The sequence below is a fragment of the Sander vitreus genome, chromosome 23 (assembly GCF_031162955.1).
Source record: "Sander vitreus isolate 19-12246 chromosome 23, sanVit1, whole genome shotgun sequence".
Taxonomy (NCBI): domain Eukaryota; kingdom Metazoa; phylum Chordata; class Actinopteri; order Perciformes; family Percidae; genus Sander; species Sander vitreus.
In genome coordinates this window covers 19,181,128-19,207,057 of record NC_135877.1, presented here as the reverse complement: position 1 = coordinate 19,207,057, position 25,930 = coordinate 19,181,128, and the positions used below count along the sequence as shown (strand labels likewise).

The following is a 25,930-nucleotide window of genomic DNA, read 5'->3' as shown; positions in this document are numbered from 1 at the left end:
TCCTAATTTTACATTAATGCATAAGAAATAATAATCTAATGATATAATATATAATAGTGTAACAGTCACAGGGGACATTTTTTATACTTGTAATTCATTTGAAGTAAATTTTCTTGATTATACTTACATACTTCAGTGCAGGACTTTTAGTTGTAACTGAGTATGTTTACAGTGTGTTTTTAGTACTTATACTTTAGTAAAGGGTCTGAATACTTCCTCCACCACTGGAATATATTTCATTGTGTTGTCATCCTGAGGGGCCATTGCTATTCAAATTCAAGTAAATATGTGACGTGATGATTAAACTTAGAAACTTACTGAACAAGCTAAAATAAAATGGGCACTCATTAGATACGATCAATACGTCAGCATGGCGGATATTATTGGCTGACTTTAGCTTGTCAAAGATGTGTCTGTATTGACGTATAAGTCGGCAGGTAAGTATAAAGAAATATGTATGTGTTCATCATCAAACCGATTCTCCATTACGTAGTTTGTCCACCAGAGACCACTGACAACAACAACAACAACAACAACAACAACTGTAAAATGTGCATATCTTCTCATCTTGGTTCTTCAAACACTACATTTAAGTAAGATTTTAATACAACCGGAGCACATTGCATACCAGAAATCTATTGGGTGTAAATCTGATGTCTAATCTGTGTAGTTTGGACACATTCTTCCAAAGAGAAAAGCTGCAAAGGACCTCTTCCTCGAAAAATAAAACAAATGACAAAAAGAACCTGGCAATGCTTTATTTTACAGGTTTTTCCTGGAAAAAATAAGTAATTGGGTACTAATTTATAGGTAAAACAGAAAATGTTTCTTCCAATTCATAACACAACATAGAGATTCTTATAGTGATTGTGCTACATTTAAAGCAACACCAAAGCACTTTTCCTCTTCGGTCCCCCTACAGGTGGGAAGCGGACTTCTCCATTATGTCTCATTCGAACTACAGATCCGCTATCACCCTGTTACGAGTTGATGAACCACTGAAACGATTTTGGAAACATTATTTTAAGGTACAAAAGAATCTTTGGTGTTGCTTTAAGTCATCTTTTGTAATTGTTTGTTTAAGATATGTGCTTGTTAAAAAACTAATCAACTACAATGTTGTTATCAGATTTTTTTAAACTCTCAAAAATCGATATCGTTCAAGACCCCACATCGGTCTGGCTGTTCATTGTGGGTTTTTGTTGATCAACGCACTCAAATTAGAGAATTTCACCGACAAAATGGTGAAGTCCAGTGGAAGCTAGTGGTGTATCAATACATTGATCTGGATCGATATATCGATTCAATGCTCAACGATCCAATATCATCGATGCAAAGTTTTTAAAAAATATCGATACATAGATATCATCTTTAAGATGTGCCTTTATATTGAAATTCCCGTATTATATTTATTCTTTTTATTAAAAACAATGTGTTTGTTTTTCATTCAAATATCTGGAAGAGCTCAGTAATAAAACTGTCAAATCATATTTGTTTATATAAATGGAACATGTGTTTATGTTAAATGGGCATATGATATTGTCTCATATTGATCGCAGGCCCCTGAATTTAATCAAATCAAAGTCATAATATGGCAAACTTCGTGATATCATCAAATTTCATATCGTTGTCCAAAGACATGATATAAAACTTGTGATTTACACCCCTAGTGGAAGCCAGAATCGGATGTATATCTTTAAATCAACCAAAAATATTAAATCTTCATGACGTAACCTGGGTCAGCTCAACCTGTTTGTCCATCCATCCATCCATCCATCTTCATCCGCTTATCCGGGGTCGGGTCGCGGGGGTAGCAGCTCCAGCAGGGGACCCCAAACTTCCCTTTCCCGGGCCACATTAACCAGCTCCGACTGGGGGATCCCGAGGCGTTCCCAGGCCAGGTTAGAGATATAATCCCTCCACCTAGTCCTGGGTCTCCCCCGAGGCCTCCTCCCAGCTGGACGTGCCTGGAACACCTCCCTAGGGAGGCGCCCAGGGGGCATCGTTACCAGATGCCCGAACCACCTCAACTGGCTCCTTTCGACGCAAAGGAGCAGCGGCTCTACTCCGAGCTCCTCACGGATAACTGAGCTTCTCACCCTATCTCTATGGGAGACGCCAGCTACCCTCCTGAGGAAAACCATTTCGGCCGCTTGTACCCTGGATCTTGTTCTTTCGGTCATGACCCAGCCTTCATGACCATAGGTGAGGGTAGGAACAAAAAACTGACCGGTAGATTGAGAGCTTTGCCTTCTGGCTCAGCTCTCTTTTCGTCTAACGGTGCGATAAATTGAATGTAATACCGCACCTGCTGTGCCGATTCTCCGACCAATCTCCCGCTCCATTGTCCCCTCACTCGCGAACAAGACCCCAAGGTACTTGAACTCCTTCACTTGGGGTAAGGACTCATTCCCTACCTGGAGAAGGCACTCCATCGGTTTCCTGCTGAGAACCATGGTCTCCGATTTAGAGGTGCTGATCCTCATCCCAGCCGCTTCACACTCGGCTGCGAACCGATCCAGTGAGTGCTGAAGGTCACAGGCCGATGATGCCATCAGGACCACATCATCTGCAAAAAGCAGCGATGAGATCCCCAGCCCACCGAACTGCAACCCCTCTCCACCCCGACTACGCCTCGATATCCTGTCCATAAATACTACAAATAGGATTGGTGACAAGCGCAGCCCTGGCGGAGGCCAACTCTCACCTGAAAGCTGAGTCCGACTTACTGCCGAGAACCCGGACACAGCTCTCGCTTTGGTCGTACAGGGATTGGATGGCCCTGAGAAGGGACCCCCTCACCCTGTACTCCCGCAGCACCTCCCACAGTATCTCCCGGGGCACCCGGTCATACGCCTTCTCCAGATCCACAAAACACATGTAGACTGGTTGGGCATACTCCCAGGCTCCCTCCAGGATCCTTGCGAGAGTAAAGATCTGGTCCGTTGTTCCACGACCAGGGACGGAATCCGCATTGTTCCTCTTCAACCTGAGATTCGACTATCGACCGAACCCTCCTTTCCAGCACCTTGGGTAGACTTTACCGGGAGGCTGAGAAGTGTGATACCCCTGTAATTGGCACACACCCTCTGGTCCCCCCTTTTTTAAAAGGGGAACCACCACCCCGGTCTGCCACTCCTTAGGCACCGTCCCAGACTTCCACGCAATGTTGAAGAGGCGTGTCAGCAAGACAACCCCTCCACACCCAGAGCTTTAAGCATTTCTGGGACGGATCTCATCAATTCCTGGGGCTTTGCCACTGTGGAGTTGTTTAACTACCTCAGCAACCTCCACCAGGGAAATTGATGCCAATCCCCCCCTCATCCTCCAGCTCTGCCTCTACCATAGAGGGCGTATTAGTCGGTTAGGAGTTCCTCAAAGTGCTCCTTCCACCGCCCTATTACCTCCTCAGTTGAGGTCAACAGCGTCCCATCCTTACTGTACACAGCTTGGATGGTTCCCCTTCCCCCTCCTGAGGTGGCGAACGGTTTTCAGAAGTACCTTGGTGCCGACCGAAAGTCCTTCTCCATGTCTTCTCCGAACTTCTCCCACACACGCTGCTTTGCCTCTTTCACGGCAGAGGCTGCAGCCCTTCGAGCCCTTCGGTACCTTGCAACTGCCTCCGGAGTCGTCTGGGATAACATATCCCGGAAAGACTCCTTCTTCAGTCGGACGGCTTCCCTGACCACCGGTGTCCACCACGGTGTTCGTGGGTTACCGCCCCTTGAGGCACCTAAGACCCTAAGACCACAGCTCCTCACCGCAGCTTCAGCAATGGAAACTTTGAACATTGTCCACTCGGGTTCAATGCCCCCAGCCTCCACAGGGATGCACGAAAAGCTCCGCCGGAGGTGTGAGTTGAAAGTCTGTCGGACAGGGGCCTCCTCCAGACGTTCCCAATTTACCCGCACTACCCGTTTGGGCTTACCAGGTCTGTCCAGAGTCTTCCCCCCACCCCTGACCCAACTCACCACCAGATGGTGATCGGTTGACAGCTCCGCCCCTCTCTTCACCCAGTGTCCAAAACATATGGCCTCAGATCAGATGAAACGATTATAAAATCGATCATTGACCTTTGGTCTAGGGTGCTCTGGTACCAAGTACACTTATGAGCATCCCTATGTTCGAACATGGTGTTCGTTATAGACAATCCATGACTAGCACAGAAGTCCAACAACAAACAACCACTCTGGTTTAGATCAGGGAGGCCGTTCCTCCCAATCACGCCTCTCCATGTGTCTCCATCATTACCCACGTGCGCGTTGAAGTCCCCCAGCAGAACTATGGAGTCCCCGACTGGAGCCCCATGCAGGACTCCACTCAAGGTCTCCAAGAAGGCCGAATACTCTGAACTCTTGTTTGGTGCATATGCACAAACAACAGTCAGAGTTTTCCCCCCCACAACCCGTAGGCGTAGGGAGGCGACCCTCTCGTCCACCGGGTTAAACTCCAACGTAGCGGCGCTCAGCCGGGGGCTTGTGAATATCCCCACACCCGCCCGGCGCCTCACACCCTGGGCAACTCCGGAGAAGAAAAGAGTCCAACCCCTATCCAGGAGTATGGTTCCAGAACCAAGACTGTGCGTAGAGGTAAGCCCCACCAGATCTAACCGGTAGCGCTCCACCTCCCGCACAAGTTCCGGCTCCTTCCCCCACAGAGAGGTCACATTCCAGTGAAGGTCAGGGGCCTCGACGGACCAGACCCGGGCAGCAGAGGCTGGCTCTGGGGAACCTGTTTGTAGCATGAGAAATTAATTTTTAAAAGCAATAACTGAGCTGCTGTTGCTCAACTGACTTATAAGTGACTGTTTTATGTGCGTTAATAAGTGAACTAGTGACCCGCTGTCCTCTGCAGAGAGCTACAGGACAGTAGCGACGACATGCTTCACTCCTAGAAGGCTAGAAGGCTAACAGCATGAAGGCTGTGTCAGCCTTGTTTTAGTGTTTTATATTTTCTATATGACTTGTTGCTGTATGTTTTTGTGTGTTTTGCCCAAAAATAATACAGTAGATAAATTAAGTAGGTTCATAGTGTGTTCCATTTGTACTCGGAACTCAGATTTTCCAAGGTCAAAATCGGAAGCATGCCCCCTGACCTCGGATTTCCGAGCTCGGAACTCGGGCAACCACCGAGTACCATGAGCTAACAATCCAACATGGCTGCCACGTGCATTAACAGTTGTGAAAGCTGTAGCTGTAGTAACATGTGTTATTTGTGTCTCACTAAATCAGTACACGCAGCACTGTCCATCTTCTATCTGTGGATGAAGTTGTTACGCATGTATACACAAAAAACAGCGTAATGCGTTGTTATAAACTGGCATTGCTAACAATGGCTAACCTGGCTATTGTAACATTTTAAATGTAAATGGAACGCGTTCAACTCGGGTGTGACGTCATTCTCAGTTTTGGCTTCCGAGTACCGAGGTAAATGGAACGCACTATTACTCCCTGCCAAACTTAATGACATTTTCTGAGTATTTTAGACAAAATGTACTTTCCCCCCATAAAAACTGTAAGAAAGGGGTGCCCTGGTAGCTCACCTGGTTGAGCGTGCTCCCCATCATGTCCTAGGGCTCAGTCCTTACCACAGTGTCCTATTTGTCCTATCAATAAAAGGCCAAAAAGCCAAAAACAATGTTTACAAAAAAAGACTATCTAGAATCATTCTTAAAACCCAGCGTTTTTAATCCTCGACGCAGAAGGTCCAGGGTTCGAGTCCAGCCTGTGACGGTTTTCCTATATGTCTTCCCCCCTCTCTCTCCACTTTCATATCTCAGCTTTCCTATCCAATAAAGGCAGAAATGCCCCCCCCCCCAAAAAAAAATTAAAAACTCATTAATATACAAAAAAAACCTCCTCTTCATGTCAATATAAACCCACCCACAAAAAAGATTATAGAAGATATATCCTCTTTGTCCTCAGTTGTAAATTAAATATCATGGGGGATAAAAAGGTAAAATAATACTTTCACTCAAAGCTGTTCTTGGCAGACATCATCAGGTATGACAGAGATTCTTCTTTGCTGTTGTTTACACATTTAAATAACGTTTAAAGCTACAGGTCAGGTCAGGTCAGGTCAGGTCAGGTAAAGAAAAGAAGGAAGTAAGAGAAAAAGATGAAAGAATCTTGATAGTGAAGTATTACTGAAAATCTTCGGAGTCTTATTTCCATTACAACACAAACAAAACAAACGCACCATGGCAGCCTCAACACATTAAGAAGGAGAGCCTTTTTTCTTTGTATTGTTTGGCAAACAGAAGTGTACACAGAGGGAGGACCAATTTGTATTCGAAGAGACGTTTACGTTTGTTTCCTTTTAGACCTGAACCGGTCCGTCTGAATTACCTGCCCTGCCTACAGTAGGCTACATGTCATCCACAGCATTCAAACATGTGGTCTTACTGCATAGCAGAGGGTGCTATTTTTTTTACCAAAAAATGTCTATGCTACTTTGAAAATAACTTATTTAAATGATTTATGTTTTCTTAAAAGTCTTTGAGGTCAGTCGATACAAAAACAACACAAAACAAGAGTGTGCAGCAAAGCAAGGTGACTTTTTCTGGATCTTTCTTGACTCTATCAACCCAAATACCTCCAAATATACTTTCATAAAAGGTATCATATTTGGTCCTGCTTTACAGAAAACCTTTTAAGAAAACTATCTAATGATAGCTCGTTTGATGGACATAAGATTAGGGCTGAAAAAGCAGCACATCCTAACATTTAGGAAGCTGAAACCATTATGGTTGGGGTTTTTTGTCCTGATATCCTGACATAAACAGTAATATAGCTGCCATTTATTGTTTATACAATCTATTTAGTCAGAGGACCAAAGTGAAATGTTTTAATAGTGTATAATGATATTGTTTCAGCTCTGAATAACATACTTCTAAACTAAAAAGGTGAGCTATGGGGTGCCTGGGTAGCTCACCGGGTAGAGTGTGCGCCCCATATACAGAGGCTCAGTCCTCGCCGCAGCGGGTTTAATTACAACCTGCTGCATGTCATTCCCCCTCCCTCTCCCCTTTCATGCCTAAACTGTCCTGTCAAATAAAGGCCTATAATGCTAATAAGGTGAGTTAATAAATAAAAAAGCAGCCAAGGATCAATTGGGTTTACTTACTGCCAGGTATGCCTTGAGGTCACCAACCAAACTCAGTGCAATTTTTAAAGTATTTTAAGAAATCACTAAAATCCACTATTTGTCATTTTACTTTTGTAATTTTAATATTTCTTGTATTCCCTTCATTATGGCCTGGTGCCTGGTATTTCATTTTGTTGGAGAATACTGACTTATTTTCATATTGAAGTCATTTATTTAGTTTTTCCTCATAAACAGTCAAATGTCATCTAAAGAAATATTAGAATAATTCTTAAAAACCCAACATGTGTGTCTCATCACATAAACATAACCTCTACGTCCTTTGTGCTAGCTATAATTTCCCTCTGTTCAGGTTATGCTCTAACATTGTTTACGAATATGGGGTCAATAGTAGTTTTTAGCTGAAAAATAGTGCCACCTACTTCTGATTTAATGGTTTGGACACTTATTAAGGATTCATTTAAAAAAAACACTATTGATATTGCATTTACAGCCATTAAATATAACATTTCCATTTAAATTGAACCTACACAACCTAATTCGTTTATGATCATGAATAACAAGGTATGAGTCTTCCTCTGAAGGGGCTCCTCATCTTGAGAGTCCTCCCTCCACCCCAACCCACCACCTCCAGACTCACCTGTACAGGTGAGACCATGCTGGAAGATGTAGTTGCAACAAACATCACACCAGGTGTCCTCGCCACCGGGCTCGAAGGTGTGTCCCTCCCCGGACTCCTCTTTCACCCTGGGGTCCCTCTCTCCGGGGGAGAAGATGGTCCTCACATCGGGGGCTCTGAACCCCTTTTTCCTGCTGCGAGCTGGTCCTCCACCGTGACCCTCCATCCCGTTTCTGCCGGCTCCTGGCTCGCCGTTTCTCCCCTCAGGGCTGGGGGAAATCTCCGAAGGCTTCACCCCTGAGTGGCCTCTCTCACTCCAAGCCGCCTCCAGACTGGCCGGTTGAGGCGACAAGTGCCGCCGGACAGCTCTCACAACCACCGCGCCCTTGTTGGCCTTAGAAATCCGCATCTTAGCGCCCGGCGGCGGCCAAGTAGCCTTCGGTGCCTCGCTCTGTGTATCGGGATATTGATTGATATGAACAGTTCGTACGGTTAATGGAGAGTCATCCGTGACCGAAGAGCGCGTGGACACGTATTTCCTACCCTGGTGAACGACGTTAAACATTACGCATACTCCTCATACTTCGCTGCGTTACAAGTCGGTGGAGGTGTATTAAACCACTGAGCTACAGGTGAGACGTCATTGTTGACACCGACCGATGAGCCGTGTCCTCCTGGCGCTCACGTTTTTTGTCGGTGAGCCGGTTGTGGCAGGCCAAGGTGTGCAGAGGAACGGGTTGGATAACATCTCATTTCACTGAAACATCAAACAGCACAGCCCGCTGCGCAGCACGTTGTAGAAAAAAGTACACGCCAGACTCCCACTTAAAAAATGCCAATTTAAAGACAGGGCTATTTGTTTTCAGGAATCAATCACTTTGCAACTCGATTTAATTAACTCACTAAATTTATGGGAATTTCCTTAATTCGGCATGAATTGCATTTATTAGTCTAAGCCCTGCCACATATAATTATGATTTAAACTTATTTTGGTGTGGCATGCTGCTTCCTATACAAAATTACCCAATAAATAACTTCCCTTGAACAGTAAACCTTAGGTATTTCATAGAAGCAAAGTGCTGTTACGGCTTCTATTAATATGCCGAGTTAATATTAGAACGCGTGTCGCTTGGGGAAGTATTTCAAAATGGAACTAGGCTATTAAATACATTATCAAACGTTTGAATAGGGTTCACTACTGCTGTCTGTACAATGTACAGTTCCTGAATTGACCACAAGGCGGTGCCGTTTTTACTTAAAAAATTTTTAATTCGGCAAAATCAAGACTCTGGAAAAGGGATGTGCACATAATAATAAAGTAACAACCTTTAGGTCATTTAATACATCCAGCTTACATAGGAAGACATTTTAACAATTCAGTTACTTATATTACCCCCCCCCCCATTACATAGCCACGATTTAACCTTGCAGCCAGTACTTAAATGTGTCATAATATTTACAACATAACATTTCTTGTGACATAAGGCATTAATATATTGTGATATAAAATGACACATATGATACACAGTAAATATTTTTAAAAAGTAAAAGGACCAGTATCAGTAAGGACCACTTCATTTTTTAGTCATGTAATCATTTATGTGCAGCAACATTAACAAATCCAGACAGCACACACAAGATTTCTTTGGCACCTTTTAACAATTTTAAAAACCTGAAATGCAGGAAACACCAGCAACAATTACAGATGAGCCACTTAGCGCACCGTTCAGAAACTCAAAAAATAAAAATTAATTTTTTTAAAAAGTGCAAGTGCTGAAAAATATCTAATTAGTCTTAAGAAAAATATTTTTTGTCCACCAAACTCCAGCACAAATAGTGCAGATTTAAAAACAGCTACATGTACCCTACACCTCCCTGAGGAAACAGAACTATTTTCTTTACACATATATTACATCCAACAGTAGTTATCAATGGCATGAAAATGGTTTAATCTTCGGTTCCTTCTAAGACTTCCAAAAAATTAGCACAGAAGAAAGACCAGACCAACGTACTTATTTATGAAAAGAAAACCCAGATAAACACGATAATGCACACAGCTGCAGGAATGTTAATGCATGTCAGGTCTGGGTTTTATGTGCATGTAAACCTGAGTCTTATTTTGTTCCTTGTGCAAAAGTTAAAGCCTTCAAGAGAGCTTTCTGTTCACTGGATGTCGTCCTCATCGTCACTGTAAAAGGCTTCCTCCTATAAAAGAGAAGAAGATATTCATATTCATGTCTCAACGCTAACTTTTTTAAGTGGTTACCGGCTTGGCAACCAGGCATCAGCTTTTAGTTGCCGAAATTGACAATACGGTTGCCATGTTTTAAACTGCCTATATTTGGAGCAATTCATTTCTTATGTAACTATACCACACCTTTTAATAATGGACCAATGAGATAACAACTTTCAATATAATTCCCCATCCCTCTCAAATAGGGGTGCAACGGATCACAAAACTCACGGTTCGGATCAACGTGTTGAGTCACGGATCAGATCAATTTTCGGATCAGCACAAAAAAGGCGGAATTTAAATGATTATTAAAAATGTAATAACAATAATTACTTCTTTCACCAGTAAATTGCTGTTAAAAACAAAAACAAAGGGTATTTTACAACAACTTTGAACGCACCACGAGATTTACCAGTTTTAAGTGAACTAACATTTTGTCACGTTTGTGTTGTTTTTCTCAACAACAGCAGTGACCATAGTGCTAGTTTGTGTCTTAGCTCATAGCTTTAGCGGCAGACTGTTCGTCCCGCTGCTGGAATCCTCCACAGTGAAATACAGTCACACTTTACACCGTTTAGCTGTCAGCATTTTAACCGTGTTGAATCCAGTACTACTGTAGCTAACGGTAGGCTAACGTTACCTGCTGCCAGGTGTAACGTGTTATTAGTGTTAACTAGCGTGACATGCAGCGATGCTTCTGTAGCCTCGAACGTCTGTTTCGGATCATCAGAGAGCAGCGCAGGTATTTAATGGTGCGTTCATGCCACCTGGGAATATCAAGGACCGCCCCCGTGAATACGTTGTTTTTCCGACTGCCAGCGTTCACATGGTCGGGATGCGTGTTCTTCTTCTTCTGTTATATTGGCGTTTGGCATAACAACTTGTTGCATGACTGCCACCGACGGTTGGCCGTAGCCTAGAGCATCAGGTGCGTGTAAACATGGAGGCCACAATAACAAAAGATTTGCTGCCATTTTCTTATACGAGCATAGAAACAGCACACGGACAGGTGTTTGTTTGTGTTATCTGCAGGACAACGAACGAGAAAGGACACGGATAAGGTGTTGTTTTTTTATACATAGGCCTATTTATGAATAATTTGAAACATGTTATGGCTGTGTATGTTTCTTGGCAGAGGCGTTTGTCCACAATAAACAGTTTATTGTCATTGAAATATTTTCAGTGAACCAAAGTCGCCTACATCAAACGTCACCAACTGGGAAACTCAGTTAGCAAAATCTAGCCCGAGTTTCCCACAGGAAGTGAGGTAAATGGTGAAGTTTTCACTGGGAAAAATGTTTTTCCAATGTCCATGAACGCACAGTGAGTGGCACCGTAATGAGGCCCCCGAAATCCACGTTGCTATTCCGTCCGGTAGATACCGGCCACCGGTGCCGTATTAGCACCGGATTTTAACATGCGCTGCTAATGTGAACAGAAAATTGCGTTGCCTGTATCCTTTCACGGCAAACTTGCGTGTGTTGAAAGCGGTCGCACAACAGCTGAAATGTTGTGTCACGCACAAACGTAGCGTTTAAACTTTACGGAGACAACCAAATAAAATATTAACATCTTTTGAAATAAGATTTTCCAGTTTTGTAAGTTTTGTTTGTTGTTATATTAAACACAAATATTGAACAGGTCAAAGGGGGCAACCAGAGGCCACGAAATGGTTGCCAATTGACTCAATCTGGCTGCCAAGGGCAACCGTTACTGTCGAGCCCTGCATAGTTATAAAGGCTTACAGGTCAAACTAATTGTTCCAAGAAAATATTGTAGAGTGTGTGTGTGTGTTACGTACATATCCGCCCTGCTGCTGTACCCAGGATGAATAATAATGCTGCAGATATCTGGCTCCGTGGTCAAGCAGTTGGTTGCTGGGCAGCGTGTTCAACGCTGATAGACGACTGGTGACCTGCCGGGAAAAAGAAACATGTTCAACCGTTAGTCAGTTCCTCGACCTCTTTACTTGAGTTTTTATTTTTATTTTTTTTTTAAGATAAAAACACCAGAAGGTTGTTCCCACCTCACAGGTCACAGCGATCTGACTTTTGGGAGATGCTTTCGGCCCCGGAGAGTCGGGGTTGGGGGTCCTGAGGCCCATCCTCGTGAGAAGGGTCGTCATTAGCAGCTTAAAGAAACTGTAGTCCCAAAAAAGCTCTGTGGCTATAGCAGCATCTTTTAGCTCCTGGTGGAGAAAAAGAGACCGTTTCTGTTTAGTGCTTTTTCACTGATAAGATTTGATCAATACTGAGGAATTAACTTGCACCATTTCACACGCATAAAATATGTTTAAATGTGCTTGATAGTAAAAATGCCACGGGAAAAAAAAAAAAGAGAGCAGAAACGTGGCTCTATTTTACTGCAGTTTCTCAACATCCAGTAGCTGATAAATGCGTGTCTCCAAGGTTTATCAGCTGTAAAAAGACATCTATTTGTGAACTCTAGACCTGCCATATATGGTGGAAGATTAGTGCCAGAAACAATATGACGCCATATAAACCGATTACAAACATATACAACTTCCAAACCTTTGCCATGAAAGAGTTTCCTACAACAAGATCCACAAGGCTGAAGGAAATTCGATATTTATTTTAGTTTCTTACCTTCTCGTTTAGTCTGTCTCCACTCTCCCTCAGCAGCAGGCCAATGGTTTTCTCCACATTCACATCTACTGTACACAACAGAAGACGTGATTATCAATCAACATTCAACAAGAAAACAGGGATGAACAGGTTTATGGTACAGAGTGGCCTTTTAAACCTAAGTTCATGTAAACCCATTCCTTCTTTACTTCTGTTTCAGTACTGCGCTGTAGTGAAACAGCTTTGACAGCTGAAGTATTATTACACCACTGACATTGCTAAATTTGCAGTGTAAAAGCTTGTATTCTCTTCACACCGGGGTAACATTTTTGTCAATTAAACATGCCCACAAAGAGCAGAACAGGTAACTGTATATAGTAATTTGGAGGCATTCATCCAGTTGAAACGAGAGAGGTTCAGGAGAAGAATATTTATTAAAAAAAATAAAAAGGTTCTTGCATAAGGCCTGATATATGTTCGCTAGCTGTTTATTCTGTAGGAAGGAAACCAAAACTCACCTGTGGGCGAGTCAGTCTCTATTTCTGGAGGAATGAATGGGATTTCATCAGCGATATTTGTTAGCTTGCCTGCTAAGTCTTTCAGCTCATCCTCTTCTTCTACTTGAGCTAAAAGAAAAAAGAAAACATGCAAATAAATAGTTGAGAGAAAGTTAAGAGTATGAGCACATCATCCTGAAAAAAATCCCCCAAATAACAATCTGTTCAGTCACAGCGAAAAACCACGAGGCCTGACTGACAGCCTGCTAGTAATAACCTTGTGACTGCATGTTTATGACGACATTTAAACCTCTGGAAATATTTGCATATTGGCAAAAGTACAAAAACAAGATTTAGCTGTTTTAGGACTAACGGAGGTGATGAAAAATGTGTCCAGCAAGAGATTCACAAACAAATCTCCAAATTAAAGAATAGTTGAATCTTAATTACTGATGTGGATCACGCTTTTTGGTAAAACTTTTAACCTTCTTATACTAGATTACAACAAATATCCCAAACATCATACATTAACTATCGTCCTTAGTCCTCTCCAACCTCCAGAGCTCACAACGTTATAGTGACTTCCAGAGTCATTATGAAAAGGAGATTTTACACCATTATGTAGACAAAACAATGGTTCCGATTAATTGATAATGAAAATAATCGTTTGTTTCAGCCCCTTACCATACAGGAGATCTAAATGTGGAGGGGTAATCTGAGGCTGTGTCTTAATACTCACGAATAAAAAACACATCACCACATCTGTCGTCAACATCAGGCCGATTCGCATTCATTGGGCTCGGTTCTTCTGCCTCTGTCTGAGGTTTGATACAGCTAAAAATGCTTTTCCATCCCTTCTTCCTCTTCTTCTTTTTCTCCTCTTTTTTAGTCATGGCCGGCGTCTGAGGCGAGGATCCGTTTGCATCGGTGCCATCTCTTAGTGAAGTCGGTATGTCGTGTGTAGTTGACTCCTTCTCCGGCCGTCTCCTCTTTGCGTAGGCCATAAGGAGCCTGAACTCCACCGTGTCCTCCATGCTGTCTGTGTCTGAGGTAGATTTCAGGCCGCTGTTGGGGTTGGAGAAGGGGTCGTGGATTTCCACGTGCCCATTTGCCATGTTGGTTTACTGTTGATTAAAAAAAATAATACTAATAAATAAAAACATCATACTGAGAATATTAAGAGAAAACTAGTCAAAGTAAACTTAAAATCATTCATTTGCAGCTGAATAGGTTTTAATCATAAATGTGTTCTCGCCATCTTTTTGCTGCTCCTATATTACATTTTTTTTAACTTACATTTTATTATTCTGCAAGAAAAGTCAGAATAAACCATTACTTTTGGATGTTATTTGAATTATTATTATTATTATAAACAATTAGCCGATTTGTCAAAAACCAAATCCAAAGATTTAATAGTTTAAACCCTACATCAATAACCTGCAAATTAAGTTTTATTAACTGAATGTTGTTTTTTTTGTGGTATTTTAAGTATGTTTGGGTTATATTCAGCACTGAAGCGGATGCTTATTTTCATTATTGATTAATCAATTGATTAGTTGGTCTATAAAATGTAAGAACATTGTGAAAATGCCTGATTGATCATAATGAACAATTAGACAATCAAAAGCCCAGAAATATTCATTTTTACAATAATATAAAACATAGAAAACCAGCAAATCCTCACATTTGAGAAGCTGGAACCAGTGAAATGTTGCCAGATAAATCAATTATCAGAATAGTTGCCAATTAATTTTCTGTTGATTCATTTATTGCTTTTATGTTGTAATGCCAACACACCCCAATCATTGTGGAATACACACGTTTAAGATAAGATACTTTATTAATCCCACACTGGGGAAAGTATATATATATAGTTTACATAGTCTACACATTTTTAATTGATCTTATATATCAATATTTATGTATTAATCGTCAGTTTAAGTACACTTGTGTCGGTCACTGTTTGACAGCATTGTGTCGCCCTCTGGTAGTGGCTAAACTGAATTACACTAAAGTAACTTGGATCATGTAGAGGCATGTTATCATGAACTTTAAGCTTTGTAACAACCGGTTGTTTCCGCGAACACACGATCAAATATAGCCAGTAATTTAACAATAACTTTAACGGTTAGACGACATGTTTTTGATGACGCCATGATTTATAAGAGTTTTAAAGTTGTTTAAAGCCACTAACTTACAAAGCTACAAAAGTTGAGATTACGACTTAAAACTGTAAACAGGTACGTGAAAGTACACTTTTCAAGTATCATAATTGGTTTGTTTAACAGCGCTAGCGTTAGCTAACTGTTAGGGAATAACATCCTTAATGCTAGCTAAGTTACATGTTAGCTTCCCTGTCAGTAGCTAACGTTAGAAAAGTTATACGCCTCGGTTACAAATCTAAACTGCCAAAAGTACCAAAAACACTTTACCCTACTTTTGAGAATTTACTTCATGTGGGTACATAATTTCAAAACATAAAAACATGAGTACTCACGGTCCAAACGATTAAAAAGTGCACTAAAATATCCACCCAAGTGTTACAACCAACATTTAGTGTACGAGTAAATTAACACGAAGACCTCGGCTGACTTTAAAGTTGACGACGTGCTGCGTCATCACATAAGACGTCTTAGGTAATCACATGACACAAGCTAGTGTCAAATAAGCTGTGCTCGTTTTGTTGTTGTTTTTTGTGTTGAAAATCAGAAAATAAATAAAAATATTGACTCCAAATGTGAACAATGCCTAAAATATAATAGATGTGTTTCACTATCCACTGCTCTTTAGCCAAAAACAATCAATAATTTAAAACTAAAAGTGAAACGGACACAGCAAATAAAAAGTTTATTAAAGTTTCTAAAATGATAAGGTTATTCAAATGTTACACCTGTACAAGTTGGCATGCTTTGTCATTATGCCTTTCAAATGTATATACACACGTTTTTACTTTCTTCCCTTAAACATTTTAACAGTCCATCACAACGTTAAAAGGTGGGGGAAATTTTCTGCTGTGACAGAAAGTTCCAGAACCTTTTTGTGTTGGTTAAAACACAAAAAAACGACATCTTTTGTTTTGAGTGTCGTGTCAGTGATATAATAACCTTGTTTAACATCAAAATACTTTTGGCACTAACGTTTTGAAAAGAGAGTCAACCAAAGACATTTAACCAAGTAAGGTAATGATTATTAAACCATGTTGGTTTAATAAAAGTTACAGTGTGCATGGAATTTATCACTTAATTATCTTTATAGTTTCTAGATTTTATAGTCCAATTTCTTCAGTGTCTTTATTTTCTATGTCCACAAGGGAGCAAGGCATATAATATGTAGAGAAGGAAACTTGTCCTCTATAAAAAAAATAAAACATAAAAAACGCGAGAAAACGCGTGGCAGATAGCGGACAGACTGAATGATAGTCTAAAAATATGAACTACTGCTCTTAACTGAAACCATTCAATGAGTCACTTGTCACTTGCAAAAACGAACAGTTGTACACTTTGCATTAAAAGCGAGCAGTGGAAGTTAATATGACTTAGGAAATTTATATTTTAGCTTTACTTTTAAGGCAAAGAGTACAACTGTTAATTAGTGCAAATGATTAGTAGCCTAATCCTTGAATGGAATGATTATGACGGTTTCAATTCAGAGCAGTGGTCAGTTAGTGTATAGCCTATATTTAGGCTGCTTACGCATTCAGTCGGTCAGATGATTCATTACAGCGGCCGTGTTTCATTTCTTTTTATACAAATAATGTGTTTCACGTCATCATACTTCCACAAGAAGCTACTGCTCATTCTGTATAAAGTAGCCTATGTACAATGCGTAGCCTAGTCTCCATTTTGGCATCAGTAAATCTGTGCTCGACCTCGCGGTCTTTTGAGGAAAGCCGTGGACGGGCATCTATCTGAATGACTTCAGCCTGGGTCAACCTAGTCGGGACTTTCCCACCTAGGGGTTAAGCGTTTTAGAATGTCCCACCTAGTCGCTCCTCCTCAGCCTGGCTTGGCCTTCGTGAAACGCACCAAGCCAGGATGCACAGATTAGACTAGGCCAAGCCTCGCTTTATCAGTTATCCTGGATGTATATATTCTGCTTTTGTGAAACAGGCCCCTAGTGGGCCACCTGTGTGATGGTTGGGGTCGGCTGGCTGTGAGTTTTTGTTTATTTTCTCTAGCTGTTAGTTTTTTTTCTTGCTGGCCCTGTCTCTCTCCCTGTGTCTCCTTTGCTTTCTCTCCTTCCCTCCTGTCTACTGCCTGCCAGCTGACGATACACACCTGCTGCCAATCAACCATCACCTTTCCCGCCGCGCACTCCCGCCAACAGACCATCTTCGCTGAATCGTTGTCTCAGCTTTACCGTGTTCACCTCCAAGCCTTCCAGAGCCAGTCAGCTGGCCTCACCATTCAGTCTTCCTCCCACAGCACTCTGCTTCATCCTGCCTCCGTCTCCGCGTCCAGCCAGCTCTTCCTCGGCTCCTCTGCTTCCCGACTCCAATGTCTCCTCCTCGGCTCTTCGGCCCCGGTTTCCCCGCGCTCCCCTGAGCTCCCTCGCCATCCTATTCCCTACTCCCAAGTCCCTTGCCATCCTAGTTTCTGCCCCTGAGTCCCTTGCCATCCTAGTTTCTGCCCCTTAGTCCCTTGCCATCCTAGTTTCTGCCCTTTAGTCCCTTGCCATCCTAGTTTCTGCCCCTGAGTCCCTCGCCATCCTAGGTTTTGCTCTTGTGTCCCTCGCTATCCAAGTTTCGGCTCTTGAGTTCCTCGCCATTCTATGTTCGAGTTTATTGTTAAATAAATCTGTTTACGTTTTGAGCCTTGCGTTTGAGTCCGCTCTGTTCATCGTAACAACATGGCTCGCAATACACTGGGGGAAACTCTGAAATACAGTATATATTTCTTTTAATTATTTTTTTCTAGCAGTCATCTAGACAGATGGTTTCCACAAGGGGTCTCAGGTTGACACACACCACCAAAAATTGTTTCTTATCCAACTTTTGTTCATGTGAATTACTTACTCTCCTCCGACTTCTTAAAGTTGAGCGTCACAAGGGAACCACTGATCTAGTAAACTCTATGGAAGCCCATTTCCCCCAGTCATTCTTTTTTTTAAAAGATGTTAAGTTAGTTATGATAAAACAAAATGCACTTGGTATACGTGAACATTTTGTTTTACTAAGTCAAACCTATAAACAAGTCAAAATTATAAAACAAAAAAATTATAGTATGACGAGTAAAGGCAAAGTTATGAGACACAAATTCTAAATTATGAGACAAAAAGTCATATTACGAGACAGCTGTTCTGGAGCTTTTAGGTCATATTATGAAATGTTATTTCTGTGCTCAATAATTAGCTTTCAATCTCAAGTTTTCTTAATACAACATGGACAAGAACTCAGCGCTCAGAGAAATGGACATTTGAACATCTACAGTTTAGTCTGCAGAGGAAGATTGAGTGGTGACGTGATGTGAGGATTTTGGCTTACCACAGGTATTATTTGCCCTGTAAGGAAATTCCCAGCTGTGACTCAGCAAACTTCTGATTTTACAGCCACCTAAGAAAGCTCTCAGACTCGTGTTAAATTCAGAGTAGTTTTTTTTTTTTTAACACTATGAGTCACAGTTCATTTCCTGTTAAGGACAGAAAAACCAGTATGCTGATACACGCGTTTCAGTACGCCGGTAATGCAAGCTCATCCTTGTTTAGGGTTTTATACTCAGGTTGAAGTTCAGGACAACAAGGAGTGAATTTCTGTAGCACACATAGGTGTAATTTACAGGGGTTTACAGTAATCCTTTTACGATTATAGGATTACTAACATAACTTAACACACCCTGTAATATAGATTGGTAATGATTTACAGAAATTAGTTGTATACTAGATATTAAGAACCCCAGTGGCTTGTAAGTACTTGATTAGTAATCTGTGCTGAGGTGCATGTTCAAGGACTCCAAACCTATAAGCAATACTAACAGGACCAAAAACACATTTAAAATCAACATAATGAAATTTTGACCTTAAGGTTTCATTTTATACTCTACTGTACATTTGACCTTCTTTATTCTTTCTATGACACAGTGCTTTTGAAAAGAGTCTCATCTATCAATTCTACATATTAATGTAACTTTTGTATAACTAGCAGGTTGTACATAGTGCCAACGTCCACGTAAAATGTTAAATCAGTGTGATGGAAGTAAAAATAGCTATTGAGAAGTTTTTTTATAAGCAAAGTGTTTCTATATCAGCTTCCCCCTAAAGTTAAAACTGAAGTAAAACAAACACTGAGTTATTGGGAAATACAGATTCATCTCTATTCAATTCAAAACTTAAGAACTGACTTCTGAGTTAAATCATTTCTTGTAAATGTATATATATGGTGTAGCTTCCTGTAAGTAGCTGAGCACAGTCTCAATGAGAAAATAAACGCAAGTCTTAATGCCTAATTCTGATTTTTTGCTCAGATCCGATTTTTTGTTTGGCTGTTCACATTACCTTTTAAAATGTGGCCTATATCAGATTCCAGTGTGAACGGTTTGCCGTTTCGAACTGACCCGCATGGGCAAAAGAACAATAACAATGACATCAGACGCAGCACGCTGTTGCACTAAAGTTAGGGAGGTTATGAAGGAAGTAAGCATTTTCGCTTTTATTTCAAAATGAAGGCCAACCGGACGACCGATTTGCACGTCAGGACCGCTACGAGCCTCCACCAGAGTTCCCTCTGGCTTCGCCCTCGCACGCGCTCACGTTCCACCTCCCCGACGGTGTGGGCGAGACGGGCCGGTTTGGGCCTCTTTTGCCTGCAGTCTGAACGTAGCCTTAGTGTACTGTATGTTTTTAATGCTTTTTTGTCATCATGTTTAATATCATAATGTTTCCTTTCCTAAATATTCTGGATATTTTTAGCCCTGTTAAAAAAAAGACAATGTCTATTAATTGGTCCACCACTTTGGTCCAGACTAAATGATCTCAATAACTATTTGATGGATTGCCATAACATTTTGTACAAACATTCATGATCCCCAGATGATGAATCCTACTGACTTTGGCAATACTCTGACTTATCCTCCAGCACCACCACTGGGTTGAAATGTGTGGAGTGACATTTCTCAATAACTATTGGATGGATTGCAATAAAACTTGGTTTAGACATTCATGTCCCGTTTTTTGGTGCTTGACTTTTTTTTTTAAAGCACAAGCATAAGGTCAAAATTATTCTTTGTATATACTTTCTTATTTATGACAAAATTCCCAACATTCCTGTTTCAACGTTAGCATTTAGCTCAAAGGAGAGCATCACAGAGCTGGAGGCATGGCTGTAGACTCTTGGTCTTGTTAATATATTTGAGATATTTGATGTATTATTGTCATTACTTGAATAACTATTTGTTTTGCGATCATCCTGGGTTTTGCTTTGGAGTTAGTGTGCACATATGATGCAAAAGGTAAATAAAAAACATATTATACATTATAGCTGGGCACTATGGGACATCTTTGCATCACATTTTCATGGAAAAGGTGTTTCTCAATGGTTTCCGGATAAATGTTTTTGTCTTAAGAAAGAGGAAACACAGTTTAGCAACTGTCCAGCAGTGTATGTCCACACAAATCATTCAAACAGAAAATAATGTCAGAGGCAAAACTACAGCATCACATCATCTTCTTTTCACAAATTAATCAAATAAAACAACAAACTTCAAGTAATCCCATCATCATCATCATCATCGGCAGCAGAAAAATAAGAAATACAAAAGCAAAAGAAAAACACGTCTAACCTAAGAGGAAACTCAGGTAGAAATAATTTAAAACTATAATAATGTAATAGTTTAAACAACAATAATGCCATCTTTTATGCCATTACCAGAACATAATCCCAAGGAAGGAGGTAAGAAAATGCCATGCATAAACCAACGCTGATGTGAGACACAATTTAATACAAAGTTTCTACTCAATAGAAAGAGTGATAACAAGCGTGTGTGCGCATGTCAGTCAGAGCGGGCCGAGCATCAATATTCACAGATTAAGATTCAGTTCAGATTTCATTCACACACACTTTGTCTCCAGACACTCAGAGGAAGGTCTCAGCGTCTCAGTGTGGGACGTAGACAAAGGTAGTCATCGTAGAAGTCCTGCATCATGAACATATTAGGAGAGAAAAAAAAATACTTTGACAAGAAAATCTAATCTGAGAGGCTTGAAATGTGGATTTAGTCGAGGAATTACTTAGAAGTGCAGCAGAACATCTCATATATCGTTAAAGAAAAAGCCGTAAGCAAAGATTGTTGTGAGTTTGGATTAAAATGGGAAAAGAAGTTTAGATACTCATCGCAAAGCCAAAAAAACATTTATCTTAATTTATACCACAGCCATGGAAAGAAAAAATGTGATTGCCTGAAAAGTATCTATTAAAAATGTATTTTTGATCTGAAAAGAATGCGTTTGCCAGATTTTTATTTTAGAGCGTATGTACGAATAAGCAAGAGAAGCTAATTGATTACAAGAAAAATTAGTAAATTAAAGAAATAACATAAAATTGTTGACGTTTATTTATGATTACTAACTTTTTCAAAAAAGTTTGATAAGGATAAGTACCTCATACAACCCCATTTCAAAAAATAGGAACAATCCCTTACTTTTGCTGCGTTCCAGACACAATTTTTAGCCCGCAAGTTATGACTTCCAAGTCACGACTCACGACTTGGTAGCATTCCAGGCAAAGTCACGACAAAGTTAGCGGCTACCTAACGTTGATGTTAGCTAGCGCTAGCTGATAATAGCGATTTCTAGTCAGCGACATATTTTGGGCTTCATTTAATAAACATAACCTGTAGTAGTACACAATCGTATGTGTATTGTTTTGATTACAATGTGCGGAATTACTTTACGTTGCCTATTTAGGTCTATTTATTTCTATTTCTCACTGTTAATCACCAGCGTCTGTACAGCATCAACAGGGGTCGACATTGTTGTTTATGTGTGTGAGACGTCAAAAACCGTAACTGGGAGTACAACGATCTGGTACGAGTTCAGGGGTAGTAAGTTACGGGTTTGACTGCCGTTCCAGGGCACTTTCACGGGTAGAAGGTTGTGAAAACACGAGTTACAGGTTGCCTGGAACACAGCATTTTACTAGATATCTTCTAAAGCTTACAGCCACAAATTGTCGCTGGAGGCTTTGGACGAAATCTAGTAAGTGGACCTTAAACTGCAAAAGATGCATCCTTGTTTAACATCTCTATTTTCAAATAAAACTTTTACCGGTCAGGTTTTAATTGTAAAGAAAAATGACAAAAGCCCTATTGAAACAAAAAATGTAAGAAATGACTCATAAAAAAGAGTATTAGCAGCTAAAAACGGGATTTCCAACCAAATTCCCAGCATGTTGTTCATAAAGTTAGTATTCACTGCAGTTTAAAGGCTTCAGACTTCTACAATGGCTACATGTGAGTCTTTCAAATGTTTCAGTGTCCCCAGAAATACTTTGGGGCGAGCACTTCCTATTTTACATGTCAATTTAGTTTACACCAGGTTATATATCAAAAGAGACCTCACAGGGTTGTTTTAAAAGTTCAATCCATTGACATACATGCACACAAAATAAAGATAAAATAACAAGACAATCATATACCCAACCAGCACTGAAGTAAAACGGCACATTCAATACTCCTCTGTGCTAAATGGTCGACGATGTTAAAAACATTAATGTAATGTAAACGATTAATATAGAAATGCAAAGAGACGTTAATCTATTCATATTGCATTGAATATGGCTCAGATTTTTCTTTTCTTGGATAAATGCTGCAAACACACACACACACACACACACACACACACACACACTCTTGAGATACGCATGAAAATACTCACACACACACACACACACACACACACACACACACTATTAGAGTGAAGACGGTTTCTGTTGCAGCTGTACTGACTTCTCTTTTCAGGTTTGATATGGAATGAGGAATATTATCACACAGACATACAGTACACACACACGCACGCATACACACACACACACACACACACACACACACACACACACACACACACAAGCTGCATGTGAAAAGCCTCGTCGGGTCAGGAGTACCAGATACACACTGTGAAAAGTTAAAATATTTGTTTGCGTGATGGCAGCTGGAAAGTCAAACACTTGAACATACACAGGTTAGTGATTATGCTTTATAACAGAGTCTGGTCTGTCCTCCATAATCAACTGGCTGCATTGTAGTTACAGTTGAACAAATGCGTTGTTTTTTTACTCTCTATACTGGGCCGATACTGGCTTAGTTTTACATTTCAGATTTCTAGCAAGACGTTCTGTGATTAAAGTTGAAGGCAAATGGGGGAATAGTTGTTTTAGCTCCAACACTTTGGAATGAACCAGTGAGTCCCAACCTTCTTTCAGCTTCTGACACCTTAAAACAAATCAATATAAACTGGGAATAGTCAGAGCAAAGAGTTCTTTTTTTCCTTTTGAGATTGTTTAATTACTGTAGAAGAGTCTTTAGAGGCCTGAAAAATTGTCAAAATTGTCTTGATCGTCAAATTATCAAGTATTCTAGAAGAAAAAAAAACATTTAAAAAATAAAATAATCATTATTTTGTGTGACAGAAATATATATATTTTCTTTCATATACTCTTAATCATTTTTATGACCCTTGAAATGTAGTGTTTGGACCCCTCAGGTTGGGAATCAGTGGAGTAACAGCCTCCTCAGTATCAGGTCAGCTAAGTCAGTGCCACATTTTTAAAAAGGCCTTTAAAACCCCTTTCTGTGCAGTCTGGAATCTTTATAATTCATTACACATTCATGTTTTTTGTTTGTTTGTTTGTTTAATATCTGAAAACTTTTGATCACTGTCCACTTTGCAATTTGCAGCTCTGGTTTTAGAAGGTGCTATAAAAATACATTCCTTTTTTCCTTTCTTCCATAGTAATGTGAGACATTTGAAATAAGTCTTTTTTTTTTTGCTTTATAATGTTATCAAAGCCCTCCGTAGACCCAGTAATGTGGACGCTGACCGAAACAGCAGGATGGAAACATTAACATTACATAATTTGGTATGAAAGCAGAGATTCATGTGAAAACAAACCACTGTGATAGATTGTGGGAACATTACTGAAACAGATACGACACTACGTCCGTGTAATGTCTTTGGCACACAGGTTTCCCGGGGTAAACATATATAAAACTTAAGTTATTTGGATTATTTTCAACAGAAACCATTTTTTTAACTGCTTTTAAAAGTTTGAACGACACATTTCTTTTTCTAGTCTTGCTGAGTGAACCCATTCCTAAAATATGAATTGTGACCAAAATAAACATGTTTTTATGAGTTCAGCCTTCTGAAACGACCCGTGAACTCACGACGGCTGCTCAAGTGCACTTGCATCCTGAACCGTAAATAGTCCTACGATCAATCACTCAGTCAACCAATCAATCGGCACAACCAATAAATAGAATATGAATAAATAAATACAAATAAATAGTTGACTAATAAAATCTCCACTGCAGTGCTGCTGTGAGCGGAAGCAGTTCACTCCTTGGTCTCATGGATCTCTCCGTCTGCAGAGACCAGCCGGACTCGATACTTTTCTCTCCCAGATTCGTCTCCACTACCGAGTGTGTGCAGAGTCCAGAGAGACCGAGTGAATGTGTGTGAGAGAATGTGTGTGTGTGTGTGTGTGTGTGTGTGTGTGCGCGCCTCAGACAGCCGTCTCCAAGTCTTCGTGGGCGGCAAGAGAAGATGTGTGTTGTTGGGCGTTCAGGAAGGTGGTGAGCTCCGAGTCTCCCTCCGCCTGGTCCGCTGGCGTCTTCCCCTGGTGGATACACACACACACACACACACACACACACACACACACACACACACACACACACACACACACACACACACACACACACACACACACACACACACACACACACACACACACACACACACACTCACTAAAATAAAAAAGGTAGTGTAGGGCTGGAACTAACAATTATTTTCCAAATGAATCAATTTTTTATTTCCCAAATGTCAAGCTGAGATATTTAGATTGATTAAAAGTATTAAAAATTAAAAAAATAAATGACTCGCAACAATTGATTAATTATCATAATTTTTGCAAATTATTTTCCTGTCCGTCAAGTGATCAATTAATCGAGCTGTAAATGTTATGGAACACATTTCAATCTAATGCAGTCCACTACATAACCAACCAAACTACATCCTAAAAAAATGACCAGAGTTGAGTCACATCCTGAATATTATTATGAGCCTCCCAAAGACACTTGTTGTTGTTATAATAGATTGCATTAGATTACAGATTATACAGTCAGTGTATAAGATATTCAAGACATTTATATGGCCCTTTTGGTCTCCAGCAACATTTGTGGTATAAAGAAAGGATTTATTGTGAGACTTTTGGCATTTTGGCCTTCATCAGAGTCATCATCTATGAAGCCAAAACAAATAAAGTTGTTCTTTATACAACAAGCGTCGACGAAGCCGACTTCTTCAGTCTTATTCAGACATCTCCATTCACCTTAAAGTGGGGGAAGTTGTGCCATAAAAGCTCTACTCTACTCGCTAAAGCTGCACAGCACACAGTACTACTGAATATTAATATAAAAGTGTATGTGACTAAAATACAATAACTATCCTTCTATGAACTGATTGTTCTGTTATTGGAAGCAGAAACCATTATCTCCAAGGACAGAGCTTGTGTGCCCAATGTATCGTATGAAAGGTAGCAGCTACAGGTGGTGTGACTTGGAAACAATGAAGTCTCCAGTTCATGGAGGCGTTTTGATAGACTGAAAATAAACTGCCTGTATGACAAAGTTCTTGGTCAAAGGTCGACTGTTAATTTGCAAATGTGACAATAAAACTCAAAAAG

The 25,930-nt window shown here is 40.5% G+C and overlaps 3 protein-coding genes across 10 annotated transcripts in view; all 3 read right to left on the bottom strand.

Moving 5' to 3' along the window:
- rassf3 (Ras association domain family member 3) overlaps positions 1-8,378 on the bottom strand; it is a 78,685-nt gene extending 70,307 nt beyond the window's left edge. Inside the window, exon 1 of the mRNA XM_078243179.1 lies at positions 7,745-8,378. Within this exon, the coding sequence (XP_078099305.1) occupies positions 7,745-8,288 (544 nt within the window). The 5' untranslated portion in view covers positions 8,289-8,378. The remainder of the gene's footprint in view (positions 1-7,744) is intronic.
- Positions 8,379-9,025: 647 nt separating this feature from the next.
- On the bottom strand, positions 9,026-15,646 carry LOC144512159 (uncharacterized). Of its 2 annotated transcripts, none has more exons than XM_078242743.1 (7): positions 15,536-15,646; positions 13,778-14,162; positions 13,060-13,167; positions 12,563-12,630; positions 11,983-12,144; positions 11,758-11,871; positions 9,026-9,928 (listed from the first exon to the last, which is right to left on the bottom strand). In XM_078242743.1, exons 2-7 carry the CDS (start codon positions 14,151-14,153, stop codon positions 9,887-9,889), a joined length of 870 nt encoding a protein of 289 aa, XP_078098869.1. In that variant the 5' UTR covers positions 14,154-14,162; positions 15,536-15,646; the 3' UTR covers positions 9,026-9,886. The 2 variants fall into 2 exon arrangements, with proteins under 2 accessions (XP_078098869.1, XP_078098870.1); XM_078242744.1 differs by having other exon boundaries at positions 12,563-12,627.
- A 5,032-nt stretch (positions 15,647-20,678) lies between these two features.
- The window catches only part of dgki (diacylglycerol kinase, iota), an 86,691-nt gene continuing 81,439 nt past the window's right edge, over positions 20,679-25,930 (bottom strand). For all 7 annotated transcript variants that reach the window (XM_078242874.1, XM_078242877.1, XM_078242878.1 and 4 more), the window contains one exon: positions 20,679-24,862. In XM_078242874.1, coding sequence (XP_078099000.1) covers positions 24,749-24,862 — 114 coding nt within the window. In that variant the 3' untranslated portion in view covers positions 20,679-24,748. The remainder of the gene's footprint in view (positions 24,863-25,930) is intronic.

What these genes read in the sequence shown, in the direction of transcription:
- LOC144512159 (XM_078242743.1), bottom strand. Translation starts at nt 14,153, where the DNA reads ATGGCAAATGGGCACGTGGAAATCCACGACCCCTTCTCCAACCCCAAC. An exon ending in TGGTGATGTGTTTTTTATTC is followed by an intron (nt 13,168 to 13,777) that starts GTGAGTATTAAG and finishes TTTTTCTTTTAG; the next exon opens with CTCAAGTAGAAGAAGAGGAT. An exon ending in GAGACAGACTAAACGAGAAG is followed by an intron (nt 12,145 to 12,562) that starts GTAAGAAACTAA and finishes TTTCTCCACCAG; the next exon opens with GAGCTAAAAGATGCTGCTAT.